This window comes from Diceros bicornis, chromosome 1 (genome assembly GCF_020826845.1).
Source record: "Diceros bicornis minor isolate mBicDic1 chromosome 1, mDicBic1.mat.cur, whole genome shotgun sequence".
Lineage (NCBI taxonomy): Eukaryota > Metazoa > Chordata > Mammalia > Perissodactyla > Rhinocerotidae > Diceros > Diceros bicornis.
This window is the reverse complement of record NC_080740.1, coordinates 43,264,180-43,277,200: the sequence shown is the minus strand read 5'-3', so window position 1 is coordinate 43,277,200 and position 13,021 is coordinate 43,264,180. Positions and strand designations below refer to the sequence as shown.

At 37.6% G+C, this 13,021-nt stretch overlaps 1 protein-coding gene across 1 annotated transcript in view; it reads right to left on the bottom strand.

The window, feature by feature from the left end:
• LOC131404657 (zinc finger protein 474-like) overlaps positions 1-13,021 on the bottom strand; it is a 28,702-nt gene that overhangs the window by 2,839 nt on the left and 12,842 nt on the right. Inside the window, 2 exon segments of the mRNA XM_058539640.1 lie at positions 28-228; positions 12,866-12,896. Of these exon segments, the coding sequence (XP_058395623.1) occupies positions 28-228; positions 12,866-12,896 (232 nt within the window).

Below are 13,021 nucleotides of genomic sequence, written 5' to 3'. Positions count from 1 at the left end.
CTCAAGTCTTTTTTTCCAAAAACTTACCGGTAATGGTCCTGACTTCTGGTTTTTTAGGTTCTGGTCTCCTTAACTCTTTAGGCAACAAGTTGTTTTCATTATGCCATTTTTTCAGACATTGTGGCTCATGGATGGCAATTGATCTTGTTCCATATTCACGACCACAAATGTAGCAAACAATTGTTGGTGGACGTCTTATCATTATTGGCTGCAAGTAGTATAAAATATCTGTTAGATAAAGTTCACATTTGGAAATTATATTTTCAAATCATAATACATTCAAATTAGCTAGAAAATCAATATGATTTTGTAAAAATTCCAACCAGTCAGATGAATTTAGCCTTTTTGACAAATTAAGAGAGCAAATTACGTTATCTGAGGGGCGGGGGAGGGTGAGGATGTGGGTTTGGGAGGAGTTTAGGAAATGAAGAGCTAACCAGAATTCTACATATTGGTACTTTAATAAATATTGATTGATTATCTTCTGACTGTTCTCCATGCTGGGAGATTACAAAGCTAAATCAGCTATGAATCATTTGCTCAATAACATCAGGCTTTAGTATACTGGCATGTCTGAGAAATAAAGTAATAAGTGTCATTGGAGAGTTTAACAGATATTGTTGTGCCCACCCACATTCCCTCATGTCAACAACTTTCTACTGCAAGCACCTTTGTTCTCTGTCTTTTTTGACCTAGAACAGTCTTCACCCACAGGCAGGGCAACTAATCAATTACAGATGGGAGTTAGTGGTTAAATACCCAGCTTCCTCTTTAAGGCTGGTTCCATGCAGTCTTCCAGATGGCCCCACTGGGATTGCTCCACAGTTACTCCTTAACACACTGTGTAGGCTTCCTTCTCTGCCCTGTCTCCCCTCCCACTGTTTTACTGGGGTTTCCTGAGATCGTCTCCCAAATAAACTACTTGAACTCAAATCCTTCTTTTATCATTTGTTTCTGAGAGAATCAAATCTAAGCAAGAGTTAAGGATAAAATGCAATAGAGAGCTTCTGCTTCTGTCTAGGATATAGAAAGTTATAAGAAACGTTGCTCCCACCTAAACAATGAAAGCAAATCAAATAGCCAACAGAATAATATTTTTTGTCCACTGGAGACTCAAAGTTGCAAGGTAAGTTAATGAACTAAAAGAACTGCCTAAGTTTGAGGGTGGATCAGCAGACTCAAGAGAAAACCTCCCACCCTCCAACTTTACATGAATAGGAGACAACAGTTGTCTGCCACAGAGAAAAGGGCAGGACAGCTGAGTGTGAACCCTTCTGAGATGCAGGCATACAGCGTCTGTGTATATAAACTCTCCCACCCAAAACAGTCCAACACTAGGGAGAGGCAGGAGCCTTGATAGAAACTCTCACCAGTTCAGGAACACAGGACCTGCATAAATCTGAGGGTCAAGCTGGAGAATTAGGCCATGCAATGAGTCCCAGATAAAAGCGGTCTATTGCTGAAGGAGGGGTGGGAGCACTAAGAGGGACTCCCTCTCTGTTGCAGGCATGTAGGGCCCACAAGAGTCTAAGAATATAGCAGGAGAACTGGGAGGAGCCCTTTGGCTCTAGGCCTTTCACTAAGTACAAGGCAGGGGCAATTTACCACTGGGGCAATTTAAAGCCTGTAATGCATTGAACATAACTAAAGCAAAGAGAAGATCCAAACCTTGCTAAATTACAGACTACATTGACACAGCCAATTATACTCACAGCCTGACAGAAGAGGAGGCATACTCGTTTCTGAGTATAAGTATAATTTACCTCAGAATCTACTATTCTCTTACACAGAATGTCCAGCATTAAATCAAAATTGTAAAGCAGACACAGAAAGAAAATAGGATGCACCATCATCAGATACAATCTTAAATATAACCTAAGTTACGGCCTAGATATTGGGATTATCAGGGTTTTAAAATAATTATTTTGAAAATACTTATTTTAATTAATATTTAAGAATAATTATTTAAAATAATTGTAATGAATACATTAAAAGATCTAGAGGAAAAGGTGACAGCATGTGTGAATATCAGGGAAATTAAAGCAGAGAGATGAAAGCAGATAGATAAAAATTATTAAAGAAAACCAATGGGAGGTGCTAAAATAAAAAACATGATATCAGAGATGAAATATTCATTTGATGGACTTTCAGCAGAAGCCCACACAGCAGAAGAAACAATCAGTAAACTTAAGGACATGTCAAAAGAGATTATGCAAACTGTAACACAGAGAGAAAAAAGAATGAAGAACAAACCAGAATAGACCAAATGGTCCAACATATATGTAAGTGGATCCCAGAAGGAAGAGAAAAAAATGGAGCAAAAGAAAAAAATGAAGAGATTATGGCTGAAATTTTCTAAAATCGAGACAACAAATGACATATCCAAGAAGCTCAGAGAAATCCAAGCAGGATAAATAAGAAAAACAGAACTAGACACATAATAGTGAAACTTCTAAAAACCAAAGACAGGGCTGAAAGCAGTCAGAAAAAAACAGAGGCAATATATACAAGAGAATAAGAAAACAATGATAAGAATTTCAGATGTTTTCTCATCAGAAAAAAATGGAGGACAGAAAACAATGGAATGACATTTTAAAAATGTTTAAAGAAAAAAAAAACACTACCATTAAAAAAATACCCACTACCATGTCAATTCAGAATTCCATATTCAGTAAAAATATCCTTCAATGTGAAGGTGAAATAAAGACATCTTTAACTAGACAAAAGGTGAAAGAATTCATCCTTGGTGGATTTACTCTACAAGAAATCCTAAAAGAAGTTCTAAATGCTGAAGGAAAATATCAGCTAGAAATCTGGTTCTGTAAGAAGGAATGGAAACATTATAAAATGCAAATAGTTCAATAAATTAAAACAATCTTTTAAAAATATTCCTAATTTTTGTACATATGTATGACAAAATCTCTTTAGACTATGGGCTCTTTGAAGAAAAATAGTAACAAAAGAGTATGGAGTTTATAGCATATAAATGTAAAGTTATAGTAAACAAGAGCACAAACGGTGAGGGCTAAAAATTGGAAATAGATTGTCATAGAATACTTAGATCTTTCTTGAAGTAATTCTTTAAACATAGAATGTGACGTGATAAAGATGCATATTTCAATCACTATAGTAACCACTAAAGCACAAAGTCATGAAAAGAGGCATAACTAGGGGAGATAGACTATTAAAAAAAATTGATGAGTTAACCACTCCCCAAAGAAAGACAGGAAAGGAGGAATAGAGGACCAAAAAAATAAATAATAGAGATAGAATTAAAACACCAAGCTGGTAGACTTAAATCTAAACATATCAATAATTGCAGTAAATATAAACGGGCTAAAGAACACAACTAAAAGGCATGGATTGACAGAATAGAGAAAAAAACAAGACCCAATTACATGTTGTTTACATGAAATGCATTTTATGAACATAAAGACACAGATAGATTACAAGTAAAAGGACAGGAAAAAAATTTCACCTAAACACTAAGCAAATGAAAGCTAGTTTGGCTATATTAGTAAAATTTAATTGAAATTCAGAGGTTGGAAATGTTTCTTCCAGTTGTGAAGATCAAAGAAAGCTTTAAGGAGGTAGCATTTGAAGAACGAGTAGAATTTAGAGCCCAAGAACTGGGGGGGTGGGGGTGAAGAAGGATATTGGAGACTGGGGAAACAGCTTGAGCAAAGCCTCAGGGCAGGAATCTGAAAGTGAGTACAGAGAATAGCAAATAACTCAGCCTGCCTTGTGTTCAGTGTAGCATTGAGAACTAGAATCAGACAGGTAGGCTGCAGCTATGCTGTGAACAACCATGAATGCCATGCTAAGGTCTGGATTTTGTTTTGTAAGGGATAGGAAGTTGTTAGGCAGGGGAATAATTTATAATCACACTTAAGGAATGTAAGTCTGGCTGCAATGTATCTAAAAGGGCTAGCAGGGCACATACCTATGAGGGTTTGAGCATTCATGGCTCTGAGAGTAAGGAAATCATGGGTCCAAGGGAATACCAATGTTTTATTCTAGGTAACAGGAGAGATAGTGATGTCATTAACTGAAGGGGGGAAATAGAAAAATACAGGTTGGAGAAGGAGAAATAAATGGATTCCGTTCTGGACCTGTTGTCTTTGACATACTAGTAGAATTTAAATTTGAGTAAGTCCAGCCAAAACAGGAAATAGAGGCTTGTAATTCAGGATTAGTGGGTTTCAGAGCTATTCACACAAAAGAGATGTTTATAACCATAAAAATTTCAGAAAAGGAGTTTATAGAGAGTATATGGAGAAAAATTCCTGGGAGGATATCTACAATAAGGAAATTGGGCAAGGGAAATTGCAGCCAAAGAAATAAAGGTTCAAGTTTTCAGTCAAAGAAACAGCATGGGGACAAAAGACTCCAATCAGGATTCTGGAAACACTTCTGGTTTCCAGAAAGATAGTGTCATCAACGCTGTCAAATGCTACAGAGAGTGGTTGAGGTGCTTGAGGAAGGCCATTTGATTTGGTTACCAGTAGATTATATACCAGTGACTTATGCGAGTTTAGTTCCAATGGAGTGATAAGGATAAAACTAAATTGTTAGGAGTTAAAGATTAGGTTGAAGAGAAAAGGAATACACTTTCAAAAAATTTGCAGAAAGGAAATTTGAGAGATAAGCAGAGTTGAAGACAGATTTGTTTTGTGGTTGTTTTCAGGATAGGAGTGTCTTGGGCAGAGAGAGAGACTGCAGGCTGAAGGGAAAATGGATAATCAATAGAATAACATCTCTGAGGAGGCAGGAGGAGATGGGATCAAGGGTGTGACTGAAGATGTTATAACGCCTCTTAGGAAAGTGAAGATGAAACAGATGAAGTTGGAGAAAGGTTGGTGTGGAGAAGCGAGGCATAAGTGGAGCTCACATAAAATAAATTCAGTCTTCTAAGGAGGGGGCAAAGTGATCTTCAGAGAATGAAGAGATTCAAATTCTGGGCAAGAGAATAGCGAAAATATGGGAATTAGGCACTGCAGGGAATGTAATAATGATTCAGTTATGGAAGAATACTCATCGAATAACGGAAAAGACCTGGTTAAGTTGAACTGCAAGAAATTTCAATGAAATTAAATGACCTTTTTCAACATGTTCTTAAGTAGCACTGAATGGCATGAAAGCAGAAAAAAATTAAGCTGGTGGTGTGGTCACCTTTGGGGAAATAAAATATGGCAGAATGTGTGAAGGTTTTAGAATCTGCCTACTTTTAGCTAAGACTATTGGGGGTTTACACCTGCAATGGGAAGGGCACAGAGCAAGATCAAAGTCGGAAGGAAACATATTTATGATTTCTGCATACTCAAGCCGAAAAAGACTCTAGATGGGTAAATCCGCAATGAATACGGACCAAGCAAAATGGAAAATAGAGTTACCCTCTGGATGATCCAAGTTTTTAAAAAAGCACATTATTTGAGGTAGAATATTTTTATTCTATTATTCTATGCTAAATTATGCCAATAGACTACATTCATCAAAATAACTATAGTTGTTTATCCTTCCTTGTTATTAGCCATGGAACAGGGTCTTTAACACTTGAAAAGTAACTTCAAAAATACTTGAGGAATTCAATACCTAAGAGAAAGGGTAAAGCAGAAGCAATAATTTTCAAAATATCCAAAAGTTCCTTACTATTTTTCACATGTTTATTTACTTGAAAGATTAATTAAGTGCAGGTTTTTAGTTTAAAAAGGAGAGGTTATTTTTTTTACTTTGATAATAATGAATTTATTAAAATTTCATATGGAAAGAATAAGCAAAATCCAGTATGTAACCAAGCATATAAGCGAAATAAATGGCATGGGTCCTAAATGAGGACTTTCATGTCACATTGTCAGCAGGTTTCTTTGAAAGGAAAAATTAGAAGAAAACAGGCAGACACAGAGGCCAGAAGACACACACAAAATAACTTAAAGAGATGTGGGAGAAAATTAATACCATAAAAAGGCTAAGATGTTCTATATTATATTTTCCAAAGCTCGTTCCATGCTATGTATTTGTGGTTGAACTGCATATGAACCTGCAACACGCTCCGTATTCTTAGGTTTTGAGCATCTTACTCCTAAGCCATGCTCTAGGGAAGTGCAAGCAACCCAGACACAGCTGAAGAGAAAAATGCATCCCCAGGGTCTGAACAGAGATAAGAGAATCTCTTTTATTTTTCATTAATTTCACAATTGTCAGTCTCAAACTTCCAGAGAAAGCTGAACAATCGCCAACTTGTGGTTACTGCCACTACCCCAACTGCCAAGGTGTTACTTTTCAGCCTCTTTCTCTAGTGTTTTCAGATGAAAGTGGATTTGTGGGGGATGGAGAGGAGGAACAGGAAGAAGAGACCATAGCCCTGGCAGAAAGGGCAGAAGGCCCCTTCTTCACTAATGTGCTAATGTGACATGGCATAACAGAGCAAGGCAGGGGCAGTGAATGTCTGCCCAGGGGGCTCGTCTACATGGGGACTTAACAGGGCCAGCCAACTCCAGGAAAGCATAATCAAAAGAAGGCAAAGAGGAAGCCCTTAAGTCTAATGTTTCCGCAGAGCAAAGGATTAGATCAACAGTTTTCCTGTCAATATTTCAGATAGTATTTTGGGGGTGAGACATTACTTTTTTAACATCAGGGTAAAAGATTTCTTAAAAAATTAATCTCTGAATCTACATAAGTGTTATTTCAGGCGTAAACTGTTTCCTAAACTTCCTAAATGAACTGTCAACTACATGCCCCTATGCACAAAAGTTTATTAAGGCTCATCACAATTTTGCTTTTGTTCTTTCAGTTTCCCAGGAAAGTGTATTTAGGTTGGATATAGACAGAGCACTTGAACACTTCAGGGAAAGTTTTCATATGTGTGTTTTTCTTTTAACTTGAATCCACTAACTTTCATATGTTTTCAATTGTTTTGCTGGCCACTATTGGAATTATTATTTTATTTTCCAGGCAGCTTTTTTTTTTCTTTTTGTTAATGTCTTTTCTCTGTCAGGAACACCTCATGTTCAATCTTATAGGCCAGGACTGTGCAAAGCAAAGGGAAGTAGACATTTAACAATTTTCTCCTAATCAGTGTAGATGACCTCTCATGCATCTACTCACTTTTACAATTTAAAATGAGTAGGTGTAATATCACCATTAAAGGAAAGGGAAAAGAAAAGATTAAGACCAAGAAAAAAGGGTGGTTTGGTGGAGAACCTCAAGAGAGATATTGATGGAAGAGGAATAGACATAGTTCTAGAAAATCTAGACTAGGATACCTATTTCAAATAGCTTCAAATAGCTCTCAATGACCTCCCTGGTAGTTCAGGCTGAAAGGAAACCACGGTGAATGACACAACTCAATAGCTAATAGAGCTTATGGAAGGAAGCATAACAATTAGCCAGAAGGAAAAAATATTCCTAGCACTAAATACTGTTGCATGAATCTTAATGAAAGAAATATTAAAAATTAAAACAGAAGTCATTACTAGAAGTTTTATAAAAGTTCAGAAACACTCTTTATTTGTTCATTTCTTATATTAACCCACAATAAATACTAAGTAATAATAGTGTGAAATTATAGTTGTGTGATATTATTTACAAGAGAGTTAGGAGATCATGAACCAAGGATGTAGCTTTTTGGAGATTTGTTGTGAAGTAGAAATTAGCAAGTAATATTTATGGGGCAATAGATCCCTTTGAAAATCTAATGACTGCTATGGTTATCGCTCCAGAAAAACGCACATGTATACAGAATTATGGGTATGATTTCAAAAAATTGGTGGACTCCCTAAAACCCATCCATTAGCCCCAGGAAGTGAGTTGTTGGGCCTTTAGCCAGAGCCAAACTTTTTCTTCAAATAGATGCTCCTTTGTGTAAGGAGCCATTTGGCACCATTTAAATGTGTCAAAAAGTAGTGAGTTGAAGCATGCAAGAACTTATGAAACACACCACCTCTGGCTTTTCAGTGATCTTAAATCCTGCTTTGCCTAGAGCAGTCCCTGTTATATCCATTGTCTTGACTGAGTATTAATAGCTCCTTCCTTTACTCTCTAAAGTGTCCCTGTTTAGTCAACAAATTATATGGTCACTCTACTTCCCATCCCCTTTGAAAAACATTAATTAGCAAAATATAAGCAATCAAAGGAGGAAACGACAACAAAAAAGCTCAGAAATATTGAAGCCGTGACTATAAGACTGGGAATGAATTCATTTAAACATAAAACTAAGACAAAATGACTAGAGAAATTATGGTTAGAGAAGAGAATATAAAAAGAACGCACTTTGACAAATAAAAATAGTTAATTATCAAAAACCGGCAGGGGAAAGATGTTAATGATACTAAATTCCTCACCTTTCATGGCAAACAGTCAATTAAGTCAGTGTGATATTAAAACATAGAGTTAAAAAAAATTTTAAATCTTTTAATAATTTATCTTTGTTTTTTAATGTTAGTAGGTCCTTTTAGAAACTAATATTCTTTTAGTGAAGATATATTTTTCTATAGTTCAGCAATATCAGTTTCACTTTGGTTTCTTTTTATCAAATTCAAGTAAAATTAAATATAATATCTCTATTAACAATAACTTGGATATGATGGTCCAAGTCATTCACACTTCAATGAAACAATCTGCGTGTCTATTTATTTGTATATGTTTATGTATATAGACAGATGTCTGGAGTGATATTTGCTAAGGTCAAACTAAGGGGAGGTTGGGGTAATTTTTATATTTTCCTAATAGTTTGAATTTTTGTAGTGAACTTGTGTCATTTTCATAAGAATAACAAAATAATAAAAAAGAATATCAACTCCACAGTCAAAACTTAAGCAGAGATTAGGAAAGAAAATCAGTCCTAAAAGGAAAAATCAAGTGGAGCCCAAATTACTTTCTGAAAACTCCTTTAATAATTGATAAAAGATGATATTCAAGGGCCAGCCCTGTGGCTTAGCGGTTAACTGCGTGCGCTCCGCTGCTGGCAGCCCGGGTTCGGATCCCGGGCGCGCACCAACGCACCGCTTCACCAGCCATGCTGAGGCCGCGTCCCACATGCAGCAACTAGAAGGATGTGCAACTATGACATACAACCATCTACTGGGGCTTTGGGGAATAAAAGGAGGAGGATTGGCAATAGATGTTAGCTCAGAGCTGGTCTTCCTCAGCAAAAAGAGGAGGATTAGCACGGATGTTAGCTCAGGGCTGATCTCCCTCACACAAAAAATAATAATAATAATAATAATAAAGATGATATTCAAGGCTTTGTATATAATACAGTTTAGTATTGTAATAAATTAGTAATTGGAACTAGAATTAATATTAGGAATGAATACAGCTTTGCATAGTGTAAAATAAAAGTACAACACAAAATGAAAATATTTACAATATCTTAAATTACATTATTGCAATAATACTATTTTATTTTGTCAACTGTTTAAAGTTGACTATATTTCAGTTAAATGCTTGTATGATGCAACTTAATTGAAGTCCTAGAATTCTGCCCCATTACTTTAAAAAGCAGTAACAAAGGCCTGGAAAAATAATTTGAGAACAGGATTCAGCTTGAGTCTGTTTCCACCATAAGACAATTTAAATATAGCTCTTTCATATATTTAAATTTTGTTCAGGCTTGTTTTCCTGGCTTGGATGCATTAGCCAAAACACGAATTCTCAAATAACTAAATGGGGCTGTAAGGTGTTAGCCATCTTATGTTGAGTGGCAGCCAAAAAGATAACTTGGGGAATGGATGGACTGAACCATCCCTTGGGTCCTGTGTTGCCCATTGTGGCTGGACTGACAAATCACCATATAATTTTCAGCCTCCTAACTGGCCCCACAGCCCCCTGCACTTGACTGTGTTTTACGCAAACTTAGCCTGTTTGACATGATACCAGGAATTTCTGTGGTTCTCCATGGCTACAGAATAAAGGCCAAACATTTTATACTGACTTCATTCATGGCCAACTTTAGCCCCGTGAAACAAGTCTGCTAGCCACACCAAACTCAACACCATTCCCCAAGCTAGAGGCCACAGTCCTCAACTTTGCTGCCTCCGTGACTTTATTCATCTACTCGTTCCAGCAACAAAAATTTAATTGAGTATAACACTCTCAGCATGCTGGAGGTTATGGGGCTCCCCAATCCTTAGTTTTCGTTAGTAATGGAGACAAGCATGTAAACTGCTAATTAGAAGGCAAAATTTATAAGTGCCACGATAGGAAGACATAGAGCCATGGGAGCCTGAAGTAGGAAGAAAGGGAAGAGTTTTGACAGGAAGCCAGAGAAGTGAGTGATATTTGAATTGGTTTTGTCGAATGGGTAGAACTGTACTGATGAGGGGAGAACTCCCTCAAGCAAACTGCCAGACAACATGACCTTTTCAACAACTATTTAATATTACTGAAGTAAATTAACATGAAAGCTTTAAAGCCCATAGCAAAAAGACTGATGAAAGGAAGTGTGAAAGCAAGGATTAGTCTGTTCAATATAGGACTGAAACCGTGAGAATGCAGTCAAAGGTTGGTGCCTTTTCTAAGTGTCTCCCCATCTTCCCAACTTGGTCCTGACCCCAGATTCCATTCTCCTATCGTTAGAAGCTGGCCATGCTTCAGTAGCTGGATAAGGATTCGACAGACAGTACTAGAAGCAAGCACTTTCTATGCCAAGAGAGCTGCATCAGCCATTGTGTTGTTGTGGGAGCCAGGCAGAGAGAGGGCAGTAATGAAAACTGTCTTGATCGTGTTGAGACCCGAGTGCACGGATGAGGACTTAATCTCTTTGAGACAGAATCAGCTCAAGGAATGGGCCAGATGGGACAATTTATAATTTTCATATACTAAAACACCTTGCTTCTTCCATATTAAAGAAATACAAACTGGTTCTGCCTGCGCTGAAGTAGACAGCACTCTTAAGTGATAATAAAGACACTAATGCAACTGGAAACGTCCATGAATAGATAAACAAAGTATGATACTGCCATTCAATGGACTATTACTCAGCAAGACAAAAGAACTACTGCTACTTGCACCAACATGGTTGAAACTCAGAATTGTGCTGAAAGAAGCCAGACAGAAAACAGTACGTTACTGCCTAATTTCATTTATAGAAAATCCAAACTGAGCCATAGTGGTTAAAAATCAAATCAGGGGTTGCTCAGAAGCTGGAGGTGAAAGGAGGAATAAAGGGTATCAAGAATCTTTGGGGATGATGAAAATGTTCTGTATCTTGATTATGGTGGTGTTATAACAGGTACATAAAACTGTCAAGGGCCGGCCGCGTGGCTTAGCGGTTAAGTGCTCGCGCTCCGCTACTGGCGGCCCGAGTTCGGATCCTGGGCGCGCACCGACGCACGGCTTCTCCGGCCATGCTGAGGCCGCGTCCCACATACAGCAACTAGAAGGATGTGCAACTATGACATACAACTATCTAGTGGGCTTTGGGGAAAAAAAATGAGGAGGATTGGCAATAGATGTTAGCTCAGAGCCGGTCTTCCTCAGCAAAAAGAGGAGGATTAACACGGATGTTAGCTCAGGGCTGATCTTCCTCACAAAAAAACAAAAAACTGTCAAAACTCATTGAATTGCACATGTTTAATGAATGCAGTTTATTGTTTGTATATTATTCCTCAATAAAGCTGATTAGAAACCACTCGTGTGGACCTAGTTTAGTGGAGTGTTTTTACATTACTGGGCTCATGCAATGCGGTAAGTTCAAAGTCAGCAACACACATTTTCAGATGAAATTCCAGAATCAAATAATGTATTTTAGAGTGACTTTTGCCAAGACCTAGAGAATATTTTTAAGTGATCTAGATCGTAAACCCTTTAATTTGTCTCCCAAGACATCCTCCAGTTGAAAAAAGAAAAAAATACTATAGGAGATAACTGAAGAAAGAAAATTAGAAAATTTTTTTTTCCAGGACATCAAAAATTTTGCCAGAGAAAGTACACTAGAGAGCAAATCCATTCACATACAATTTCAACCAGAAAAGTCCAATTCTAGAGTGTCAGGGCCTGAGCCCTGCAGCAGAAATGGATAGCTTAAAAGCAGGGCTTTCCCTCTGTGCTATGTGCATGGCATCTGGTCTGTTTGAAACATAACAGACACCAGTTTCTCATCTTCCAGTAAAATAAACTTCAAGATCCTTTAATGTGTTTGTGTGTGTGTGTGTGTGTGTGTAAGCGTGTGCACAAAAGACATATAAAGTCAATTGCTTTCCTCAGTTGATTTCAGGGATACTGAAAGTCTCCCTTTGCCTCAAACTATTCATTCCTTTACGTTTTCCTCGGCTTTGCCCTTGACGTCCCTCCAGCCTGTAATCATCATCTTTAGGCTCACTCCCCTAAGCAAGAAAGAGAAAGCTGAGAGCTTTCGCTCTAGAAGGTCACAAACACAATTACCTATCTGCTACCAGGGAACAGAGGAAGCCCCCCACGTTCGCACCGCGGAAGGCAGGAGGTAGCTGGATTTATTTGCTGTCATTGAAGCAGTTGGCCTGTTCTTTTTGAGGAGGCCATTTTAGTGGGGCTGTGCCAAAGCAACCATATCAAAATGTAAAAGATGTCTTTTTTATTACCAAATATGTATGCAAATGAAATGAAATGCCTGGCTCTTTCCCTCAAGTAACATGCTTTGCACATTACTTGGATACAAACAGCAAAAAATGTAGAAAATTTGAGTCCTTTTTTTTTTTAGGTTTGCATCATAACATCCCTGCATCGAAACAGCCATATGCCCTATGTTCATTTGGGGACATTCAGTAACCTAAGAGTCAAAGAGAAATCAAGGAACCCAGAGGTAAGAGAGCATCCTGAAAGGGAATGGTTCCCGTTGGCCCGAACCACAACTTTGAGTAAATTAAAAAAAGGTGTCCCCCCTTAAGACACTTTCAAACCATCTGGTTGTGATCATTAATCTGTAATGATCCAAGTCACAAGATGCAAAATTAAAAAATGGTGCCATGGGAGAGATACACATGACAATTCTTATCCTGTCTCAGGCCCTGGCCCAGAACCGGCCCTATATGTTGATGTACTTTGT